The sequence below is a fragment of the Poecilia reticulata genome, chromosome 23, assembly GCF_904066995.2.
Source record: "Poecilia reticulata chromosome 23, P_reticulata-male-v2, whole genome shotgun sequence".
NCBI lineage: Eukaryota > Metazoa > Chordata > Actinopteri > Cyprinodontiformes > Poeciliidae > Poecilia > Poecilia reticulata.
Window position 1 is genome coordinate 8,552,535 of NC_088852.1, and position 23,847 is coordinate 8,576,381.

The 23,847-nt window shown below is 38.9% G+C and overlaps 1 protein-coding gene across 2 annotated transcripts in view; it reads left to right on the top strand.

Annotated features, from left to right (window-relative positions):
* The window catches only part of plxna4 (plexin A4), a 236,777-nt gene that overhangs the window by 118,950 nt on the left and 93,980 nt on the right, over positions 1-23,847 (top strand). For both annotated transcript variants that reach the window (XM_008400677.3, XM_008400675.3), the window contains exon 4: positions 22,304-22,432. In XM_008400677.3, coding sequence (XP_008398899.2) covers positions 22,304-22,432 — 129 coding nt within the window. The remainder of the gene's footprint in view (positions 1-22,303; positions 22,433-23,847) is intronic.

The following is a 23,847-nucleotide window of genomic DNA, read 5'->3' on the forward strand; positions in this document are numbered from 1 at the left end:
CCTGCTAATATTGGTAATAATCATATCAGTAGGCAATTACAGTTCCTTCAGTTGAGTTAATCCACATGTGCCCTTTCTATGTTATCGGGGCGTATACCATAGGGGCTTTGGAGGTAGGCATAATGAAAGACCTGAATTACTCTTTTATTCTGTGGAAAGACACACATGACAGTTTGAGAGAACGCTCTCCTATTCAACACCCACCTATTCCCATCTCTGTCTGTTTCTCTCTTATTCACCTTTTCTCATCGCCCCCCTTTCCCTCATAAGTGCCATGTCTCACTCCATTTCTCCATACAATGGCTGTGCTGTATTGCAACTGTTCCTGAACCCCTGCAGCCACAGTCTGTCCCCAGGCCAAGTCTATGACACAGTTGGCTGGGGCAGAAGAAAGACCCTGCAGCCCTGCCTCATTAAAATGGTAAAGAGCTGGAGCAGGGCAAGAAAGCTAATCCCTCCACCGGTCCCCTCCTAGAGCCCTCATCTTCTGGCCTAAGACCCTGAGACACATAACACACATTTAATATCATGAACAGCTCAGGGGTTTGCTAAAATACACAGCCCACGGGACATGGAACTGATAGGGATCAAATGGGACAGTTTTGGGAGCTTGGAGTGAAGGAGATGGATTTGGGCTATTTTGAAGGAATGGTGCACTGATTAAATTTTTAAGTATTTGTATGTTCCTCTACAATGTAGTCATGTCAATTTGACTGCGTATTTGTAAGAAAAACATCCCCCCCCCCAATTTCCAGTGAAGTACAAAATGTAAAGAAGTCTCACAGCTGTGTTTGTTTAACTGACTGTTCCGGTGCACGTTGTGCTGTTGCATATCCGCCAGAGACAGTCACACACATATAAAGTTACTGTGGTCGCATAAGAGGGTTTGTTTTATTTTTCAACCACATGCTAAAACTTGCTAATTCATACAGCGGTTCAAATTTTGAAGACGAGCATAAAAAAGTGAAACCAGCTCCAAACCCATTGACAGAGCATTTTAGCTGCGAGGCTCGCAAAAAAAAAGAGCTAAAAACATGGAGATGTTAATTTCCCCAAAGATTAATGCTGTGCAGGTACTTCAGTAAAGGCAGTAATAATCATTTTTTTATGATTATTACTACCTTGTTTCACAATGACGGCTTACACAAAAATGCAGTACTGTGAAGACTTAATTGTGTTTATCGATTGTGCTTAAAACGCTACAATGTCAGCAACTTGTAGTACAAGAGATTAAATCCACAGGGTCACATGCACGGCCTTTATGCTTTTAGAAGTTCTGGTTTAGTACTTCGCCAAAGCCATAAAACATTGTTGAATCATAAAATCCATTTTGAGTTCAGTTTGCATGCTTACTCAGCTGGTCTACCTGAAGCCCTTTACGTTAGATAGTATTTGGCTTTCACCACAAAGTGATAAGGGAGAGGAAAAATAAAAATAAAAAAAGGAGAAAACGAGTGAGCAAGCCCATCTGTTGGTGTCCAAAGTTAAAGATCTAAGGGAGCGGATCTCTCCAGACTCCAGAAGTGAGTGTGCTCGCTTTCGTTCAGCTGCTTTTGTGTAAGGGCATGACAAGGGTGTGTTTGGATTATGCTAATGCATTCTGCAGTGAAATTAAAGTTATATGCAGCCTTAGATGTAGTCTGCTCAATCGTCTGCTTTGGACAATGACAATAAAAATGGATTTAATACACTTTGATGTTACCCTGAGTATGTGCTGATAGCTTGTTCTCTCTTCTGAGGGCAGATCTCGATTGTGATAATTAACTAATCTCTTAACACTGTGCACAAGTAACATAAAAGGCCTTATTTGTTATATATGTATATTTAAAATATGCATGCCTCACAAGGGATATCACAGGGAACATTTCCATATTGCAGCCACAAACCGTTTGTGCAAATAATTTCCTGTTTAAAAATTAAAACAGTGTAGTGTGTGTTTATATTCGGCATCAATGTGTCAATAACCTTAGAAGAGCACCTTGTGTTGCTCTGACAGTTTTCCACATCTAGAAATTGTTGCTCATTCTTTGATGTAAAATGGCTCAAAATCAGGCAAATTTGATAGAGTGGGCATCAATTTTTAAGTCTTGCCACAGACTCTCAATTTAATTTAGATCTATATTTTGACTAAGCCATTCTATTATAATAATATGCTTTGATCTAAACCTTACTATTGTAGATATGCCTTCATGGTTAGGGTCTCTGTCCTGTTGGAAGCTCATCCTCCACCCCAGTCTGAAGTCTTCAGTAGCTTCTAACAGGAATGCATTTTGCTCCATCCACCTTCCCTGTCCTTCAAAAATATTCTTTCTATTTGATGCTCCCATCACTATGTATTTCTGTTGGGATTGGGTGTTCTTTGCTACTTTTTGGATCAATTGTTTTGGTTGACTTTATGTAGGGGTCTGCCATTACAGGGGTTGTATACAGATGTATGCAATTCTTCCCAGCTTCTTATTAGTAAAAGAAATGTTGTTTCTATCACCCAGTTATGCAAAATCCCCCAAATAAAATACATTGTTTGTAGTTGCAACATGAGGGAATATAAAGAACTTCAAGGGGTATAAATACTTTAGCAAGACCTTCCTATTATCAGACTCCCTTTATATAACTTATAACATAATTGTATGTTATCACAATACTAAAAATTTGCGTGTGCTCTCCTGGCTTGCACAATAATCGTGAATTCATATTCATAATTACTCAGCTGATCACATTAAGTCCAGGGAAACAATGAGCTTTTCACAGAGCCTGGCGAATTAACAGTTTTTTGTGGAAAGCTTTAGCAATAAACGGGGTTCGGCTTTTGTTTCCGTACAAGTATCTGCGATGTAGTTTGAATGCAGAATGCTGTAGCTGTTTTCAGATGCTATAATGCACTCTTTCAATTGCAAGGCTGTCGATGATGGCTTGATTTATTCAGAGAGGATTCTCATCTGCCTTGGGTGATCTTGGAATCCATACATGAGCGGGTGTGGACTGAGAAAGCTGCAGCTAATTTAGGACAATAAGCGCTGCACACTTGAAGCTTTAATGATCAGAATTAGCGTGATTCAGATGTTAATGTATTCATTATTTATAATATTCATTTTCTGTGTGGGATTTGTAGTTTCTGCCAAAGACTAAAGAGATGAAATAGTTTTTTTTTTTTTATCTTACAGTAATTACTAATCTCCCTTTATTTCATTGCCAAATTATTTATGTTGGCCCCTTTATTGTAGGATTATATTGGATAGGTGGTAATTTAGCATTAACATTTTTGTCTGTGTGTAAACACATAGTTTGGAGTTAATTACTATAATCATGATTATTAAATAGCTGTTTTTCTGTCACTGCCCTTCATTTGACATATTCTGCAATAACAAACAATTATTTCATACTGAAGTGTGCGCACACACACACACACACACACACACACACACACACACACGCGCGCACCCCCACACGCATACACACAAACAGCCTTGTGTGTCAGTTGGCAGTTAGCCAAGGCCACAGACATAAGGCAGTGACAGTAGATGACAGCGGTTAAGATTAAAGGGAGTGGGAGTTGTGAGTAGAGCCATAAGAATGGCAGGTTCATAAATATCACATGCAGGGATGCCCGTAATACTTCAGAGTACTGCATCATCACAGTGTCCCGTCATAGTGGAAGGACCCAGAATTTGTAGGCGACAATGTGACCGTCTGAAGGAGTCTGCAACCATGTGGTGAAGGCATGTGAGAGGACAACCTTCTCCACTTTGCATAGTTCAAAAGTCATTCTATAAAAACTTCCCAAAAGGTATTTTGTACAGTTTTCCATCTACTTTACTTTGTACTGCTAAATAAAAATAACACGCCAGAGATCTGAGAAGCCAAATCGTTCCAGTCCAAAATACACAGTCAAAAAAAAATAAAAATAAAAATCAAATAGACGAAGTAATTTAGGGCAGTACTCTCAAATGCTCAGTTGTCATTATCTATACTTAATTAAAAGAGTCAATAGCCATCTTTTTGGAACAACTGGTTGTCTGCTGTTTGATTTGCAGGACTAGTTTTACAGCTCATATAGTAATTAACTTGATATAAAACAAGTGATCTGACACATTAAAAAAATACATGGGCATACATTCTCTTTGCTTAAAACCAATTCAGTTAGATGAATTTGAATGAAGTGAGGGAATGATGCAACAGAATGACAATGGTTGTTGAATAAAAAGAAAAAAATCCCATAACATGACTATCGGTCTAATATAAAAAAGCTGCCATGCAATAGAAATGCTTGTCTGCCATTCATAAACTAAAAATTGAGCAGAAACGTGTTTTCTAGATTGTGAGCAATAAAAATAGAAACTTTGTCACTGTTTATAATTAGCAAAATTGGGAACACCAAAACAGTTAAAATAAATGTTCACATAAATGACAGCAAAAAAATATTGTTCAAAATCACAATATTAAACATAATGGCAAAAGGGTATCTAACCCGCCTGTACCGTAAAGTCACATTTTTCTTCAGGGACATTGACGGATCCAGATGGTCCACAGTACTTATTTTAGCAAAACGTTTGAAGGGATCAGTGTTGGAAGGGATCATGTGACAAAAAAAAAGTAATGAAACTTCAAGTTATCACTGTTGTATAATTTACGCCTTAGAACTTATGTAGAGTCACTGAAAAGTCAATGGAGCACATTTTAAAAGGATTTTACTGACATGAAACTTGTGTGTTCTTTCACTTTGAAGGCAATAGTAGGGGAGAGGAAAAGACAGCTCTGCTTGTGATTAAAACTAGGGAAATATGATACTAGGAAAAACATAAGTGTGATTCCCTTGGTGAAAATTGTGAGGACAATATCGATTTGATATGTTGTGAAGGTTTAATTAAACGTTTTCTAGTAATTATTTCACAGCATTTTCTCTGAGGCTCACTACAAATAATTTCAAAGGAAGGGGGGTTTGTAGCTTTAACACCTATAAAACTAATGTAAAGTAAAAGTAGCTCAAAGGAGCATTAGTTGCATGCAGCAGAGCTTGATCCATTGGTCTTAAGGACGTTTTTACACAGGCATCAGAAGAGTCACCATTTTTCAAGCCATCAAAAATAACTTGGAATAATTAATATATATTTTGTCTACAGATGGCTGTAAGGAGGCGTCAGTGTTTGAACATCTATTTCAGTTGACGTTAACAAAGATAAAAGCCGCAGTCATGTTTGAACTGATTTGAATGAATTATGCAAAAGAAAAAACATTCAACCAGTTAGAATTTTCACCGGTCTTGCAACAGAAAACTTCCGATGAAAAATCACTCTTTTCTACCCTGGTAATTGTTTTTTTTTTTCAGTTCTACTTCAACGTATCAATCCGATAGCGTGAAGTTAAATAGACGATGCCCGCACAGTGTTGTGTATGCGGTCGTTATGGTAACCGAACCTTGGTCATGTTGCTCTTTGGTGTAAAGGCATTTATGTATTTACGGCTGGATACTCACCCACTGACACAGTCCCCTCATTTCCACAGCTGTTGTCTCTAACATGAATGCACAAACAGACACAGTGTAAATGAACAAAAAAAAACAAAAACAAACAAAAAAAAAAACACACACACAATGCAGCAGAGCAGTAGAGAGATACTGGGATTCAGTAATTAAACCCGTGCTGCTGTTTGTAAGCTGCCAATGCATGTATGTGGGCAGAAACAGACTTGTACACACACCGGGGTATATTCAGTTACCTTTGCATGTTCTACTTTTTCTCTAATTAAGGCTGAGTAGATTTCAGAGCACTTTTTGAGGTCTGCGTTGCCTGTCTGACTCGGATACACCATACAGACCTCTCCAGGTTAATGTTACTGGAGCTTCTGGTTTTCAAACATAAGGGGGGAAAAGGCAGAATAGATTCAATTTCTAAACTTTGGGTGTGTTGGTCGGCTGCTATTAAAAATCATTATTTTTGACCAGAAATGTAGTTTTTTTTTTTTGGTCTCTTACTTTGTTGTTTATATTTCAGATTTCAGTTTTGTGTATTTGTGTGTAGACATTCGTTTTGTGTTTCTTCAACCAGCATGTGTCCATGTGAGCATATTTGTGCGTCCCCAGTGAGGTGTGCTCTCAGCTCTGCGTGGGCGTTTCGCAGACAGCCAAGAGACCAACTGGGAAATTTCCCATCAGCCCATTGCAGTGCAGGTTAACCACTAAAGGCTGTGAAATCCATAGCACAACACAGGCCTGCCGTTTCCCCTCCGTGTCTATGTCCTCCTGTCTCCAAGAGCATCCTCTGCACCGCTCTCAACTCTCCATTCCCCTCAACCTCTCCTCTACTCTCCCTCTGTCTCCCTAGATGAATCAGAGCAGAGATGAAAAGCTTTCAGGAATGCTGGCAGACAGACAGTGCTTTACAGTAATCTAACCTGGGGAAGATGAAAGCCCGCTGGGATGCTGGGAATAGAGAGAGAGGGGGGAAAGGTGAAAGAACAGAACGACAGAATAAAGTTTGGGGGAAGAAAGAAGAAGAAGGCAAAGATGGGACAGACATGCAAAGAAGGAACAGTTTAGGGATGATGGAAGGATGAGTTTTGAATCTACTGACATAAATTGGTGAGCTCATTTGGCGTAGTGAAGGAATTAGTCACTTAAAAAGTGGCTTAACCAACCGATCTTATATCGAACCATTACACGGAAAAACCAAAAATAAGAAGCATCAGGTCAGATTAAGTTTTCCTAGTTGCTAGTTGAGATATCCTATTTTTGTTCATGTTTTGATATAATAGTTATTGATAGATTTCAATGGTATCACTATATACAGCATGTTTCCAACTGTGATATCAACTTACTGCAACTTTTTTCTTCAGTGGGAAATTTATAAAACTTATTGCATATCTTTTGCTTTTTGACTTTTTGTTGAACATAAGTATTATCACACATTTTAGACCAAATGAAAATATAGGATCACAAAAAAGTGATTGGCCAAAGCAAAAAGTTGTTGAATTTGCAGAGTTTTTCTGTTACTTATCCAAATCATCGCCACCATATTGTCAGGTGAAATTGCAGTACTTCAAAGTAATAAGGACTTTATTTAGCTAAAGCAATTGTATGACTCTGATGACTCTGAACCCATCCAATCACTAAATAGATGCTTAGAACAGATCAATGTGTGGATGTGCCAAAACTTTCTCCAGCTAAACAGAAACAAAACTGAAGTTATTATCTTTGGACCTAAAGAGGAGCGAACTAGAATCAATGCACAGCTTCAGTTATTACCAGTTAAAACCAGCGATCAGGCCCGAAACCTGGGAGTAGTGATGGACTCTGACCTGAACCTTCAGAGCCACATTAAGACAGTCACAAAGTCGGCCTTCTATCACCTGAAGAACATCTCTAGGATTAGAGGACTTATGTCTCAGCACGATCTAGAGAAGCTCATCCATGCGTTTATCTTTAGCCGCATTGATTACTGCAACAGCGTCTTCACAGGTCTGACTAATAAATCAATCAAACAGCTGCAGCTGATCCAGAACGCTGCTGCTCGGGTTCTCACTAAAACCAGGAAGATAGAGCACATAACATCAGTTTTAAAGTCCCTTCACTGGCTCCCTGTAGCTCAGAGAATAGACTTTAAAATACTGATGTTAGTTTATAAATCACTGAACGGTTTAGCACCACAATACCTTAAAGATCTGTTATTACTATACCAATCGTCTAGACCCCTCAGATCTTCTGGTTCTGGTCTGCTCTGCATCCCCAGAACCAGAACCAGACGAGGAGAAGCAGCATTCAGTTTCTATGCACCACAGATTTGGAACAAACTTCCAGAAAACTGTAAAACAGCTGAAACACTGGGTGCCTTTAAATCTCAACTTAAAACCCACCTGTTTAGAGTTGCTTATGGCTAAATTAGGGTTAAAGTGCGGGTTTTGATGTCTTCCATGTTTTTATGTCTTTAATGTTTTTAATTTTTTCTTCTTTCTTTTCGACGTTTTAATGATGTAATGTTTTTTGTTTTTTTTGTTTTTATTTTTATTTTGTTTTTTGTTTTTTTGTATCTCTCTCTTTCTCACTGATTATTTCTGTTTTTATTTTAATTATGTAAAGCACTTTGAAATGCCTTGCTGCTGAAATGTGCTATACAAATAAAATTTGATTGATTGATTGATTGATTGTATGGAGATTAATCTCTTCTGCCCAGGATTCATGACAGCATGAAAGAAAAGTACTGTCAAAAAAAACGCTTAAGTATAAAATGAAGTAAAATAAACAAAATATTACAGAAGCACTCTTAAGAGGAGCCTTAAAAATATGCAGAAAGGGAAGTGTCTGGAAAATTAATGTAAATTGAGTGCTATTGTTGAGCAACAAAAAAGGTTAATGAGGTTGTGTTTTTAGCTTGGGGAGATTTAACAGTGGTTTTGAATTGGACTCGGCATCATAGCCGTTATTGTAATGCGACTTAAAAAAAAAAAGAAAGTTTGCTAAAACCTTTCCAAGTTAAAAACATGCTTTTTCATTTCAACAAAGAAGATATGATTTCCAAACTTTCTGCTTTAGTTGAATAACTAAAAAAAGTTGAAGTAAACCAATTCTGGTTATTTTCTGGCTGATAGGGACCTATGGTAACTTTAAGCTTGGTGTTTATGCGGTTATGGGTGGTATCTCAGGTTTTTTTGTAATGAAAGGAAACCATGTGATTTTTTAAATTAGCCTTATTATTAGCCTAATTGAGAGAATCCATCCTATAATCTCTGAAAGTATCATTGTGGGATAAGAGCTTAACATTTTTTTTTTGCGTAAAACAGCTCCCTACCCCTATAAGTTAAGTTTATATTAGTTGCACTGCTTTTCAGTCAATTAACAAGCCGTCTGATTCTTGAATAAACATTTTTAAAGTTAAAAGTGGATTCCTCTTTGAATGTGTAAGTTTTAGCCCATGTACAACTTTTAGGGCGAAAATGACAAAGTGGAATGAAAGTGAAGTGCCGAGGGGAGAATTAAACAAAAGCAAACCATGAACATTAGCTGATACTTTCAGTATTGTAATTACTGCGAGTTGCTGTCTTCTGAAGAGGCTGGCACGCAGTGTAATTGTGGCTGTCATACAGATGACAGAAGACCAACACAAACCTGTGCAGTTGAAATTTCAGACCTTACTCGGTGGAACAAACTCAATTGCAACACTGCTCACTGAACACTGAAGTAGTATCAAGTGTACCACTGTTGTCACTTGAAATGGTTTTGGCATTTGGAGGGGGGGGAGCTCCTCTAGTCTGTGTCTGTGCACGTGCACTCGCTCGCGCTCGTCCTTTGAATCGTAATGTAGGTGGAGGAGACCTGTCTCCGCTGTGACAAATCCTACCTCATGCACCTTGTACTTCCTGTGCAAAATGAGAGAAGCGCACCACACCGAATCGCTTCCCAACCTAATTGAAATTTTGAGGCATAAGAGGATTTCTGTGCAATGCAAGCTGACAGGTCCCATTCAGCAAATATCCTCTTAGATTCCTCTCTCACGCTGTCTCTCCTTGGGAAAGAATTAACTTTTATCTTGCCTTCAAGTTTTAGTGCAGCTTACAGCCATCTTTATCTAACATTTTGCAGGTGATGTGTCTCAGTTCCTCTCTGTTTCTTTTCTTTGTCTCAGTTTTTCCTTCTGTCATTCAGGCTTGCTCTGATGTCACAGTGGCACACAGATTGTCTCTTTTCGTGTCATACTTCACTATGCCACACTCTCGAAAGGGCAGGATGGTTGGACAGGGAGAAATTAAGTTGACGAAGATGGCAGAGTAGGACAACGTGCAAACAAGAGCCATAGGATCAGAATTTCCAAAGGATGGCTGTTATTAAATATATTTGAGTGACACGACCAAAAAGTCATACAGTGAGTGAAGTGCACCTGTCCTCTTATAGTTTTTACATTTTGTCATATTACAAACACTAAATTTTATGTATTTCATAGGGATTTTATGTGACAAACATATACCAGGCAGCATATAATTGCTAAATAAAAGTAACATTTTTGTTTTCAAAATTAAAGCATTCCACAGCATGATGCTACAGCTATCGTGAGGATTGTGTCTTTATGGTGAAATGCATTGTTTTTGCAGAAAGCCCAAAGAGTTCAGTTTTGGCCTCATTCGTCAACAACAGCATCTGCCGCATGTTTCCTCTCTCTCTTTTATGGAGTGTGTAAAAGATCACATGGGACCCCTTAACCTTTTCTTTTAACAGCTTTCTTTTTGACACTCTTCCAGGCCAGATTTGTGGAGTGCCTGACTAATAGTTGTCCTGCCAACAGAGCTGTAGATTTCTGCAGCTCCTCCAGAGTTACTATTGGCTTATTGGTTGCCTCTCTGATTTTTGCTTTGCTTGCCCGGCTTGTCAATCCTATATCTTCACAGGTTTGCTGTCTAACCACACTCTTGAATGGGTTACTGTTTTAAAATCTAACCATACGTTCAACCTTTTTCCCTGACTTGACTTGTAACAAACAGCGTATTCCTAAAGTAGTCTTAGTTTGATCCAGCCAGCAAACCTGCATGACACTTGAATTTTATATTTCCATTATGTTCCACAGTTCAGTACCTAATTTGTTTGTTTTCCATTTTGCGTGCCCCCAAGTGCAAAGATATTTGCAGTGGTAACATTAATTTTGTTAAAATGCTTACAAGGTTTTTATCAGTTCCCTTTGTCTTGATGATAACCAACCATCCTGAAACAACACCCTAATTTATTTATTGGATAAAGTTATTTAACTCCCACTGTGAAGCCTCCATTATCATGCAGAATACCCTGCTTTTATGCTATCACATAATGCATGGGCGTGAAACTCTAATGTGCTCCCTTGATAAATCAGAGCTAATTTTAGAAAAGCTCCCACAGAGGCAGTGAAAGGGAGCCGATATCAGGATGTCTTCATTGGTATAATAGGGGAAACATGTTTGAGAGGGATTGAGAGAAGGAGATATTTGTATACAGTCATTTGATTAAAACTCTTTTAAGACTAAGTATATATTGCATTACAAATCTAAGCAAGCTCTTCAGTTATATATATATATATATATATATTTATTTTTTATTTTTTTATTTTTTTTTTTTTAGTAACAAACACATTGTTCATGTATTTTTCCTGGTCAGTTTTAAAAACAGTGGAACAAAAGAATGCATTCTATGGCGCCAAACATGGTTTATGGGGCGGTATGGCTCCATATCCAGCAGACAAATGTGTTGGCCTCTGAGTTAGGTGGGCGATTTGAATGAGAAAAAAATTTTTTGTGAAGAAATAAAACATGTGACTTGGAGGAAACTAAGTAGTTTCTTTTAGGTATATGTAATATTTTTGAACTAAGCCGGCTTTACTCTGATATCCCTAAAAATAAAGTCAAGAAAAACTAACTGCCTTCAGATATTGCTCTGTAGTATTTGAGCAGCATTACCCAAAGTCCCCATCTACTCTCCTTGTTCTTCATTTTCTCTGTGCCTCTCTGTCTCCCCCTCTCCATGTTACATGAGCAATGCAATTTTTTCCCCCCTTCAGCAGAAAGGAGGTTTTAATAGATGGGATGTGCCAGTCTATTTGGTAAATGAATAAAGGCAGAAGAAGAAAGATGAAATATATAAAAAAAAGAAGCACCTTTTGACAAAAGGAAGGAACTTACAAATGGACAAATGCACAGAGCGTATGTAGGGGATCTGAGAGATTCACACCTGCTTTTCTCTGAGGAATTGGTTCTGAGGTGCTTCCATATTTAATTAGAAACCTGGGAAAGATCCTCATAAATCACCAAAACACAAAACTGAAGGGTAGGCAATGAATGTTTTCCATACACATATGAGCACACACACACGCACACGCACACACACACACCGGTCTGAGAGAGTAAGCCCATTGATAATTTATAAATTCATGTATGTGTGGTCTTCAGCTGGAGTCAGTGATCCAAAGATTTAATATGTGCATGTGTGCTACTTTTATTCTTATCTGTCGTCACCGCACAAGCAGAATACAAGAAAAAAAACTGTTCTCATTTTTCTCAAAGACCTAAAACTCCCATTCCTGGATCGTATTACCTGACTCAGTGATTATACCAGATCCAAACAGTGAATGTGTTGTGTTGGAGGGAAAAAAATAACAATAAACACTGCACAAAATGACACAAAGTAGTTGTTTCTGTGCATGGGACAGATTGCATATGCTATGTTTTTACATAAGTGTGTGTGTATGTGTGGGAGAGTATTTGTATGTCTGCTGAGTTTTTTTTTTTCTGATGGCGGTGTTTGGAAAGGAGATCCAGAGTTATGTCTGCTCCCAGACATCGTCTGGCTTTCAGCTCCCCATCTATTATTCACACACCTGCTCAGACACTCTGATGCGCACACAGACGCTTCTGTTGCATCTTACTTTTTAACCCAACTTTAGTTTCCACATTTGTTGTGGAACTATTTTCCTTTTATGTCTTTTTCTTTTCTTTTCTTTTCTTTTTTTCACTTGGATTAGTGTAAAATTGAGTCCTTTGTCCTCATTTCCCAGAATGCCAGTCTCTGTCTTCAAGTCAATGAATTGTTCCTTTAGAGGATTTTTTAAAAAAGCTGCGAAATTGAGACAGAATGACGATCAGTAAATGACGAACAAACCTGTAAAGCAAAGCTAGACTTGGTAAAAGAGCAAAACAAAGTTCTGAGTTATCCCTCCACTTTGAGCTAAGTTGATCAGAGTCTGTCATTAGGCCATTATCAGGCCTAGACATCTTTGTGGAGACATTTCTCTTCTTCACTACCCAGGTTAGACATGCTGCTGATTGATTTTTATAGAAGCAGATGGTCCAGTGAAGTGCAGCGCTACTATGCACCTTGCATACTGATGGTTAAAGGTCACAGTGGGGGTGTTTGGGAGTGACCTAATGAGTGTTGATCAAAGTCTTTCAGTGGACCCTTATTTGAAGAGCTCATATTCTTCTAAGGTCTCCTAAGAGAGCTATAGACGCTGTTTGTGTCATATTGATCTAAGGTTTTTGAACACATCCAACGCATATTTCCGTGGAGGGTTGGGTAAATTGCCGATTGACATTTAAAGAGGAGAGACTTGGGTGACTAAAAATAGTTTCGAAGGCCTTTTGGAAACTTTTAGAAATAGTTGACCTCAGAGGTCTGCTGTGCATGTGAATGTTACATTGAGCTGTAGGAAAAGGCTTTTCTACTTCATCTGCTTGTGCAACACAGTCTCCCCAAATATGCCTCCCAGCACATATGCTCACTGCATTTTGGGCTGAAACATTGACTGGCAGGCTCCTGCATCCACAGGCCGCTTTCCAGCTGGACGGAGGAAGCAGGCATGAATTTAGGAAGCAGTCTTCTGACATTTTAGGCAAAAGAGCAAGTTGCGTGCAGCAACTAGCGATTGTAGACAAATATTCAAAACATATATTTAAAATGACATGTAGAGCAGTTGTAACGATTTTGGGAGCCTTAAATTTTGTAGCAGTAAATGGGAAGTCTTTCTAAATGAACCATTAATAATGCTGGGTATTTGTTTCAAGGTATGTCAAAGTATTTTAAAAACTAAAAGTCAAAGTGATCAGACTTTACTCTGGCCTAATGAAGAATAGAGTAATGCTGTGCACTGCTGGTGAGCTGGCTGAAACAAGGTTCCAGCACTTTCTTTTTTTTTTCTTTTTTTTTTTTAGAAAAATGTTTTCCTGTTTGGAAATATCTTTGTCTACAATAATCGTGTAGTTAAAATGTGAAGCCCTAACGAATGATGAATCAATTGATTTAATACTACAGATAAGGTAAAACCGGCATGTCTGCACATTACACACATGAACTAATAATTTTTTTTATTAAATATTTTTTGGCTAGGTATCACATCATGCGTCAACTGAAAAAGTGATACCATATATTTGATGTATGTCCATCCATACAGTGCTGTCCCTACTGAAATCAAATTGAACCGCATGATGTACTGACTCCACTGCTCAGACTCTGTGCCTTGAAAAGCTTGATGCGATTGCCTCATTTGGTGCCCTCCCTGCACTTGGGAGCATGTTGACTCCATTAAACTGTGGCTCATAAGTGCCCCCGGTCACTAAATATAATGGGGTACCCTCCGCTATGTAGGTCTGACACCAGGTTGCAGCACTAATAGAGACACAGGTGGTGCTATTCCATCACATTATGCTGCTGCTTCCTCTGTGGGTCTTTGAGGCCCAGTCTTGGGATGTACTAAAGCAGGAACTTTTATCACTGTGAAAACAATTGATAAAGTGCAAACGTTACAAAAATAATTGGTAGGAGACATGCGAGAGTTGTTTTTACTCAGGCAGGTAAGGCATTTGTCAGCAATAACTAGGCTCTGTCGGAGGATCTTTGCCTGTCGCCTCAAATGCCGTCCCGTGGCTCTAATGAGATGGTACAAAAAGAAAATAATGGAGTTACCGCATGTGGCAAGGGAGAATTATAAAAGTGGAAAAATCAATGGACTGAAATATGAAGCAGCACTTTGAGAAATGAAAAGGTGAATGGGACGAGAATAAAATGGAAGATGGAGGAGCTTCTGACAACTGCATAGAGAATTTGGACCCTACCTTTACACCAACAAGTTCCAGAGAATTTAATTAGAAAATATTTTAGACCGAAGAGAGTTTGACATTTTTTTTAGCATGAATATGCGTGCTCACTTAAGAGACTGGTAGATAAATATATAATTTAAGATGCAACAGAGGAAACGATATTAGTAATTTGACAAAAAGAAACAAAGGTTCCTCTCATAGCACAAGATGGGAAAAAGTCAATGATGGTGACAGCTGACAGCTCGCAGTCCACAAGTCACAGATGTTCTCTAGATTGAACTGGCTTTAAGCCTACAGCTATTTCAAACCAATCCAAACGATGTGACTGGGAGAAAGAGCAAGATAACTGTTTAAAGGAAATAAATAACAAAAGTTGCGCTGTTTGCTCACTGAACCTCCCACTTGGTCACACTGCTCTAAGGCAGATCAGCAGATAGCGGGGAGACCTGTCACTCATTCTTTAGAGCCATCGGGGAGATTGAAGAAGGAAAGCAGTACAGAGGGGGGGGGGATGAGCTAGGAACCCTCCAGACACTTGTCCCCTTTTCACAATCAACACCATCATCTTTCACAATAACATTCTTGTCCTTCTCCTCTCTCGGTGCTTTTTCTGTTCATCTCTCAGCAGGGGATAAGATTTTATTAGTAGGCTGCTTGGAGCTGCAGGCTAATGGTCAGCGCACCTTTAATGCCACAGTGGTCAGTCACTGAGCCAGGGGTCCAATCACAGTGCTGTCTGATAGAATAAGATCACGTTTGTGGCGCCTGTGATAAATGTTCGTCGTGTTGGTTCCAGCAGAAAGAGGAATTCACATTTACAGTGGCTCTCAAAGGTCTACAGAGCCCTTTCTAAATGGACAGATGTGTGTGATGCAAAAGAAATAATCTGAAAACTTTTAAGGAAAATGTGAAAAGAAGAGAATAAGGTGCAATAACCTGGCTGTATAAATATTCACACTTTGGAACTAACTTAGTTTAATTAGCTTCAACTCGACCGCAGCATTCAGCCTTGACGTCGCATCTTGACTCGTGGATATTTGGTCGTTCTGCATTTCAAACGTTCTTAAAATTGGTCAAGATGTGTGAACTTTTCCACAGCCCTCATAAAGACACCCCACAGATATTCTGTTTTTTTTTGTTGTTGTTGTTTCCAGAAAAAGTTGTCTTTTAATTTGGTGTATGCACTTTTGTGGTTTAAACCACAAATTATACTTTATTCAACCGTAGTAGATTCTGGGTTTCTTTACCTTACATTTTCTTTTACTTGTGAGGTAAAAAAAAAAAAAAGTAACCTCTGTAAATCTCAACTCAACAGGCAGGCCATTGAGGAGGTCATATTCTTACACAGCTTTAGAGAAAGTGACGGTATGAATCTCTGAAGTTCCCTGCTAACAATGACATTTCCTTGATTTGCACCAACAAAGCACCTTCCTCATAGTGCACGCATCAGGAGAAAGACATTAATTAAAATCCTGCTGTGCAGCAGATATGCCTAATTGCAAATATAAAACAGAGTCGAGAATTAAGGCATAGAATGAGTTGACTTCCACTCTGTGGGTTTTTTTTACTCATTCACCCTCCTACAGAGAGAGAAAGAGAGAGAGAGTGGGGGTTGAGTCAAAGGAAAGGAAGAAGGAAAGAAGGGTGATCTTAAAAGTACATTTAATGAGCTGAATGAATATTTAAGTCCTAAAACGGAAACCGGTAAAGCATCTGCACAGTGTTGTCTTTTTGGATAGCTCCCAGATAAAAGCTATACTCATTAAATGTGAAATATTACACCAAGAGACAATGAAAGTGGAGACATAACCCTGAAATTTATCATCCATATGTCACACTGTTTGTTTGTTTCAGGGCAGATTTTGTGTGTTATTCATATTTTTCTCAGATTAAAAACTTATGTTTATCAGTTAAACTCTTGGAAATGTGATTAGCTGTATGAGCAGTGAGTGTTACTTTATCCTGACACCCAATGTTAATGTGCCATGTCCTCATTGCTGCACATAGATTAATGTCAAACCTACTGCCGCCCCCCCAACCCCTACCCCCTTATATTATACATCTTGTATACTAAGAGACATGTTCATGTTTGCTCTGTCATTGATTGGCATTAGCAGATGAAGCCAGTCAGCGTTTGTGCACCCCTTCCCTTCACTGTACCATATGTTTCAGTGAGCTGAACAGATTTGGGCAGCCAGACAGGCACCATTGTTATTCTGTCTGTGTGAAGACAATGCGTGGAGAGACATATTGGCATGATTTAGTGACAATGTGTTGTTTCTTTTCTACCCGTCTCCTTTTACAGTAAATGTTCTTCTCTATTGTCTCTGTAAATCTGCCGGTGTGTCTTTCTAAGCTTTTAATGCATGTCCTGCCTTGCATGGTTGACTTGCTAACGTTCTGCTTTGGCTACACAGAGAGGATGGAAACCTGACCATGTGTGACAGGTTGGGTTACAGAGTCCTTTGACATGTGTATACAGCACTCATGGACGGAAAGGCTTGATATCTAGAATGGGTTTAGACTTGTGACCTTAAAACCAAAACCACAAAAGAAAAAAAGAAAAAAACACCATAATGTACAGTGCACTGCAGAAATATTCACACCCAGAGAACCTTGCAACATTTTGTCACAGCACAAAGTAGTATTGTGAAGAGGAAGAACATTTTACACACAGTTATACACAAAAATCTGAAAAACATGGTATGCATTGGTGTTTGTCCACACTGACTTGATATTTGATAGTTTCAGATGCTTTACTGACTTAAACACTCTTTCTTCAAGGGTTACCCTGCATTTGTCTTCAGTCACTTTCCATTAACTCTGACAGATTCCCAATTCCTGTTGAAGTAAAGCACTCCCGCAACATGATACTGTCACCACCATGCTTTAAGGGGAGTGTTTGCATTTCGAATGTAACTCAAAGTTCAGTTAGATTGGACATAGGTGGACTGTCTTGTAATTAAGTGTCTTCTGAAGGTTATTGGTTGCGCAGAATTTTGTGTCAGATTAAAGAGGACTAAGTACAAGTACACCCATGCTTATACTTTTTTCTTCAAATTAAACAAAAGTTTCTTGAAGTACTATGCAGTACTTCACATTGGTCCATTGCATAAAAATCACAATAAAAATACAATATAGTTTTTGTTTATAATTTGGTTCCTTAAGTGGATAAATCCACTTGTGCACAGCTACTGCAGCTTTAAGGTAAGAAAAATTAGCATTAAGAGAGGTTCTTGCGCATTCTTGAAAATTATTTAAACTCTTGGAATTTACCAGAAAAAAAGAGCGGACTTTTTTTGAGCTGCAGGAATCGCAAAAAGCTCAGGTTTTGCCCAGAGAGTTTGTTTCAGAGGATTAATGAAATTTCTCACCTAAATATTGTGAAAGTCCAGTTTCCCAGCATGCCCCATGACTTTGGATGACATTCTGCTCCAGCCCGCTCGCCTCACTGTGTATGTCAAACCAGTGATACTTTAGTCAGCAGCTTATTCTGGCTTCCTTTACCCACATTTTGGTCATGGTGTGTGTTCCAGCCACGCCATGTTAGCATGTGTGCCGTGCTCAACAGACTGCGGCTCTGTGTGTGACAAGTCTTCCTTTTGCTGCTTCAAAATCCATGACATGGCAGTCAAGGACAGAGTGTTGCACTGTCTATCACCAACCTCAATCAGAGGCACAAAGTTTTTCGCGGTTACTGTCTGTTTACAACTTTCAACACATTTTTTTTTAAGTTATTATGCCAATAGAGATGCATCACTTGTGTTCTTGTTCTTCTGAACCTAGTATTCTGAACCAACTATTCCTCTAATTTCTTCTAGTTGTATACGGAGTTGTGGCCAAATATTTTTTACACTGACGGGGATTTTGTTTTTCACAGCCTATGCTCTTTAGTTGTAGCATTTGAGCTGTTATTTTTTCATTTATTCACAAATGGAATAATATTAATAATAACAAAGCTGTGTTTTAAAGAATCTACGTTGCGTAGGATACTCAGGTCCTGACTTTTAAATCCGTAGATGTCCATGATCTACAGATTTTAAAATGGAGAATACTCTTGCTAAATCTATGCTTCACTTTGGTATTTATATGCACAATTAAACCCCCCAAAGATTCTTATATTTGAAGAATGTAACTGATTTAAAAACGCCAATCAAATGCTTTATTTAAAAGGACAGTTTCTTCTTCTGTTCATTATTACTGCAGACCTCACTTTTCTGCTTATTTGTTGAGTGCATGCAGTAACTTGCCTATTCCACTAGGGGATGCAGTTCATGTCCAAATTAGTCCCTTGTAGAAGGCAATACTTTGCTTAATCATTGCTAGTGCATGTCTTTTATTGATTCTTCTTTTTTTTTTTTTAAGATTTAGACATGAAGAAACGTGAATTACTTTTTATTGTCTTCAAGCCACTGGAAATTCTGAGACCCCTGCCGTTTACTGTCTTTAATCAGCAGTCAGAAAAGATGAGAGCTGGAGTCTGTGTGAAAGCTATTAGCAGAGCGAGCTTTTCTGTGTCTCCCAGTGCCTGAGTGGTGCATGTTCTTTGACCTTTTGAGTTAGTGTACATCTTAGCCGCTCCTCCCCGAGGCAAAAGCAGATCTGCCTGGAAGTGATTGTCTTTGGGTTGTGCTAATGTGATAGCACAGATTAGCATTGTAATCCATTTAGCATAGAGCAGCTAATCCACTTTATTACTGTTGAAAAGGAATCAGATAATATTGGCTAGCACCACTGTGCTGCCTTAATGATTTTTGACTGATGAGAAATTAAGACATTCTGTATTAATAACTGATGTTTCCGATGATGAGTCCAGGATTAGTTGTGACATAATGAACCACATGATTTTACATTTTTACCTCCTCTGCAGGAAAAAGTGTTATTTTCCACAGGGCTTTACAAAGTATTCACATTTTGTAAAATTACACCAAGTTGTGTAAGGTATTTTGTTGGGATTTTATGTGGTGTGCCATGCATTTGTGTTCAATACAAATGTCGAATTGCTCGTTTGTGGAACCAGCTTTTTCTGCGCCTTTGGGACTTTTTGTGTCCTGCCAGTTTTGCAAATAATATTTATCTACGAGAATTCTTCAACAAAGTAGTTGAGTTCAATCACACTGGATAAAGAGTGTTAGTGAGTAGCAATTTTCAGGTTTTGCCACACTTTCTAAGTAACATTTAAAAGCCTGGACTTTGACTGGGACATTCTACCACATAAATGCTTTGATATAAGCAATATCTTTGCAGCTCTGGCTGGTGGCATGATGGTGTCATCACCGTGTTTCACAATGGAAATAATGGTGTGTTTGGTGTATACATGTAATCCAATGTGGATTGGATTACACGTATACACCAAAATTTTTATTTTTGGTCTAAATTGAGCACCTTCTTCTGCTTTTTCTTGGCACTCCTTTGTTGTTGGCTTCTTGGCTGCTTCTCTAATTAAGGCACACTGAATATAGCTGAATGGTTGAGTCCTGCTAGGTTTGTAGTTGCACTGTAATCTTGATTTGCAAAGCTTGGAACATTATTAACTAATCTTCTCTAACAAAACTCTAAGGAATAAACTACATGCAGGCAGACTGGGTTTACTAATTATGCAAGTTATTTGCACTGGATTTCAGGGTAGGGTGTCAAAGAGGGCTAAATACAAATGCAATACAGTATCATGTAATAATGTAATATGTTTTAGGTTAAAAAAAAGAGTTTTTGTGGACAAAGCCAAAAGCTTTGCAGACACAGCTCCCTTTTGTAAAATGTGTCAAATTGTCAATAATGCTTTATTTGGATTACAGGTTTTGCGACAAAGTCTGACAATCTTCAATTCAAATCAGTGGCTCTCCCTTGCGTGCTCCTCTTTAGTCCCAGTGTGACTTAACTCGCCAGCACTGCATGCTTGTGGACATGCGGTGCTCTCCCCGGTGGCTTGTTTGTTTTGTTGGTGGTCAGATCCAGAGATGATATACAGGAGCTTCCCATTGAAGCCTCTCTGCTCCCTGGTGACTGTGAATCTGTCCCAACACAATAAAACTCTATACTCAGCCACTGCTATGGACTGTCAGCTCTTAAACTCTGTGCAACTCAGCACTTGGTCATTTGCACTGGGGGGTAACATGATACACTCATCTTTCACTGAATGCACATTTCACTCACATGTGGTGTTCTGTAGGCATATGCACCTAAAATGAACTCGCCTAATAGGCCAGATTAGATAACCCCACCTGCTGAATCTGGCTTTAGTTCTTGTAATAGTTTCTTTCTTCTTGCCTCCTTCTCTTCTTTCCCCGGCCTATCTGCCTTCTGTTCTTTTCTGTGCAGCTGACCCCGGTCCATACAATGACTCCCGGTGGAAGTGTGTCAGGCTTTGATAAAACAGAACTCGAGGTTCTTTGTGATCAAGGTCACTACCTTCTCCGAGCAGGAGGCATGGCGGGAGGGGAAGAATGGCTGGGAAACAAACAAGAAGGCAGACCCGAGTGAAATCAGGGTGAACGATGGAGCCTGTTTGAAGAAATGTCATGTTGTGAAACTGGATATTTGAGGGAACGGCAGGGCAGTGCCTAGACTGCACATAGTTTCTCAGTTTGTGATATAACAGATGACTACTTCTGTGCAGACAATAGAAGGTGTGGCTGGAAGACGGGTATATTTTGGTGGAGAACATCGTAAAATTCAAATAATGGAATTTTAATCTCCCAATATGAAGGAAATATACAGTTTTTAAAACATGCAGGTCCCCTACAGTACCCAGGCTTATGGTCCATTTCAACAAAAAAGAAATTGGTTATCAGTCAGTTGCTAAGAGTATCGGTAAAAAAAAAATAAATAAAGCTTTGAGAAATTATAAATTATAAATAACAATGCCCTGGTTATTAACATCTCCACAGTCTTAAAAACGTCAGCTTCCAAGGAGCCAGAGTTTTTTTTATTGTTGTTGTTAACGGAGGCAGAGGCAACACAGAGAGTTTGTTGTCATAATCTTATTATAATTAAGCATGAAGTGACTCACCTGCCTGGTCGACCATCTGCTTCCTGTCCAATTATCTCCTGTTTGTACCTGTTACCTGCAAACACTTTAGACTGAAGGGCACAGAGAACCACCAAGAGTCATTACAACTTTAATAAGACTTGCCTTACGTTTGTCCGTACGTCCATACAGACCAGTGTGTGTGTCTGTCTGTGTGTGCAAGTTTAATCTATGGCGAGCTGAAAGCTGCTTGCGTAGGTTCGTGTCAGAACTGCATTTTTCTTCTGCCAAATTAGAGGAAGAGGAGGCAGATTTAGAATAGAACATAGTTTGAGTGTGTGTGCGTGTGAGAGACGGGCTTTGTAAGCAGATGTCCTGGCGCCGCTCAGACCGTTTCCATCACATCAGCGTGCAAAGTGGCAATTCCACGCCTTTTCTGCTGAGTAAATGTACCTGGGGATTCGTGGAGCACAACTCTTGCCCAGATGCCATATTACCACAATTGCTTTGAAATTACTCAAGCTATGATCGAGAAAGATGTGCTTTTGTGATGCAGTGATTAAAGCTGTAATGTGTTGGAAAATGTACTGTGGTGCCTACAAAAGAAACGTTCCTCAAAACACCAATAAACATGACTTCAAAACACAATCAACAATTATTTCCTATCTTTGTGTTCTTGCAACTGTTTTCTGTTTTTCTGACATATGTTTGATACTAATAAAGTTACAATGTCAAAAATAAATTTGAAAATGCCAATCTTGTTCTGTTTTATTTATTTTTTTTGTGCTTTGGATTTTTCAGATCCGGGTCGATGGTTCCTCTCGTGCCCTTCAGTATGAGACTGTTCAAGCTGTTGAGAATGGACCCATCTTGAGAGACATGGCCTTCTCCTCTGACCACCACTACCTCTACGTCATGTCGGAGACTCAGGTCAGAAACACAAGAAAAATCAAGTTTTCTTCCACTTGCTGTCATATTATTTCGTAAAAAGCAGCAGTTCTTACACATTATGTTCTTATGTAAGAAATCAGAATAATCTTTGGTATGCCGAAAAGAATTTTGGTACAGCACGACACGAGAATGGAAAATGCTTAGATGCGCCACTGGGTGCTGGGACTGTCTTTTCATAGCGGCAGACTATGAGGGCAGATCTATAGAGGATAGTTGTGTTCAATTATAGAGAGATGAGAGCGGTCTCCTTCCACGTGTGTGTGCACGAGCAGATTTACACCATCTCTTAGTACCTTTGATGACATGAATCTGGTGTAAAATAGCAGCACTCTGTGTAATGGACACAGTCTGCGAACACCTATCCTAGACAAAACCCACCAAAATAGCCCCACTAAAAGTCGCTCTAATGCAGGCTCCTGCGAGTGACTGGATTTCTTCTGATGTTCTACATGACGGCACACACGCATAGAAACACATTGATTACATTAGATCGTAGATGGGGATGGCCTTTTTTTTTGGCAGCATGTTGGCCACTACACACAATCAGAGCCCAGCAAATACGAATACTCTGCAAAAGGCAAAACTTGCACATTATCAGAAATGCTTCTTTAGTAGGCCGGATGCAAAGGGTAGCGCAACTTTCCTGGTAAATACGCAATAATTGCAATCATGTTAAGGAATATTACGAATTTGTTTCATGATCTGAAACATTTAAGTGTGGCAAAAAATAAATAAAAGGTGACGAAATTAACGGGACCAACAGTTTTTTACAGCACTATTTGTTCGAATGCGACCAGCTAACAAATGAATATGATGAAGGGCATTATCAGTTTGGGTGCCAACTTTATATTTAAAATAACATGTTATTGTAGCAAACCAGAGACATAATCAGGATAATAGTGGATCTTTGTTGCTATTTACTATTTTTTGGGACCATTTCAAATCTTGTCGAATCTCCAAAGTACAGATAACGTGCACTTTATTCTCTTTCTTGTGCTCCTATTTCCTGCCATTCAGTATCACTGAAAGTCATTGTTGTTTTGTTGTCAGCATTAGCCTTCCCTCAACTCTGCATTGTTTGCTGCTTTCAGAGGATTATATGGACCTTTTTTTGGCACCATGGAATTGTCAGTTTTTACTGATATAGTGTAAAGTATTTGTTTGTGTGTGCAAAACTGCACACATTTGAGGATCCCAGATTATTAGATAATATTCTAAATATCAAACAGACAAAGAATGAGTTAAAGCTGTCCTTTTAGTCAGAACGCTCATCATTTTCCCTTGAGGTCTCAGTCTACTGGCGGAATTGGAGAAAAGCAAAAATATTCAGACGTTGTTTATCAAGAGTTCAAATACGCCGTCCGCTGTGTGTCTCTCTCAACCATTAATGTGCT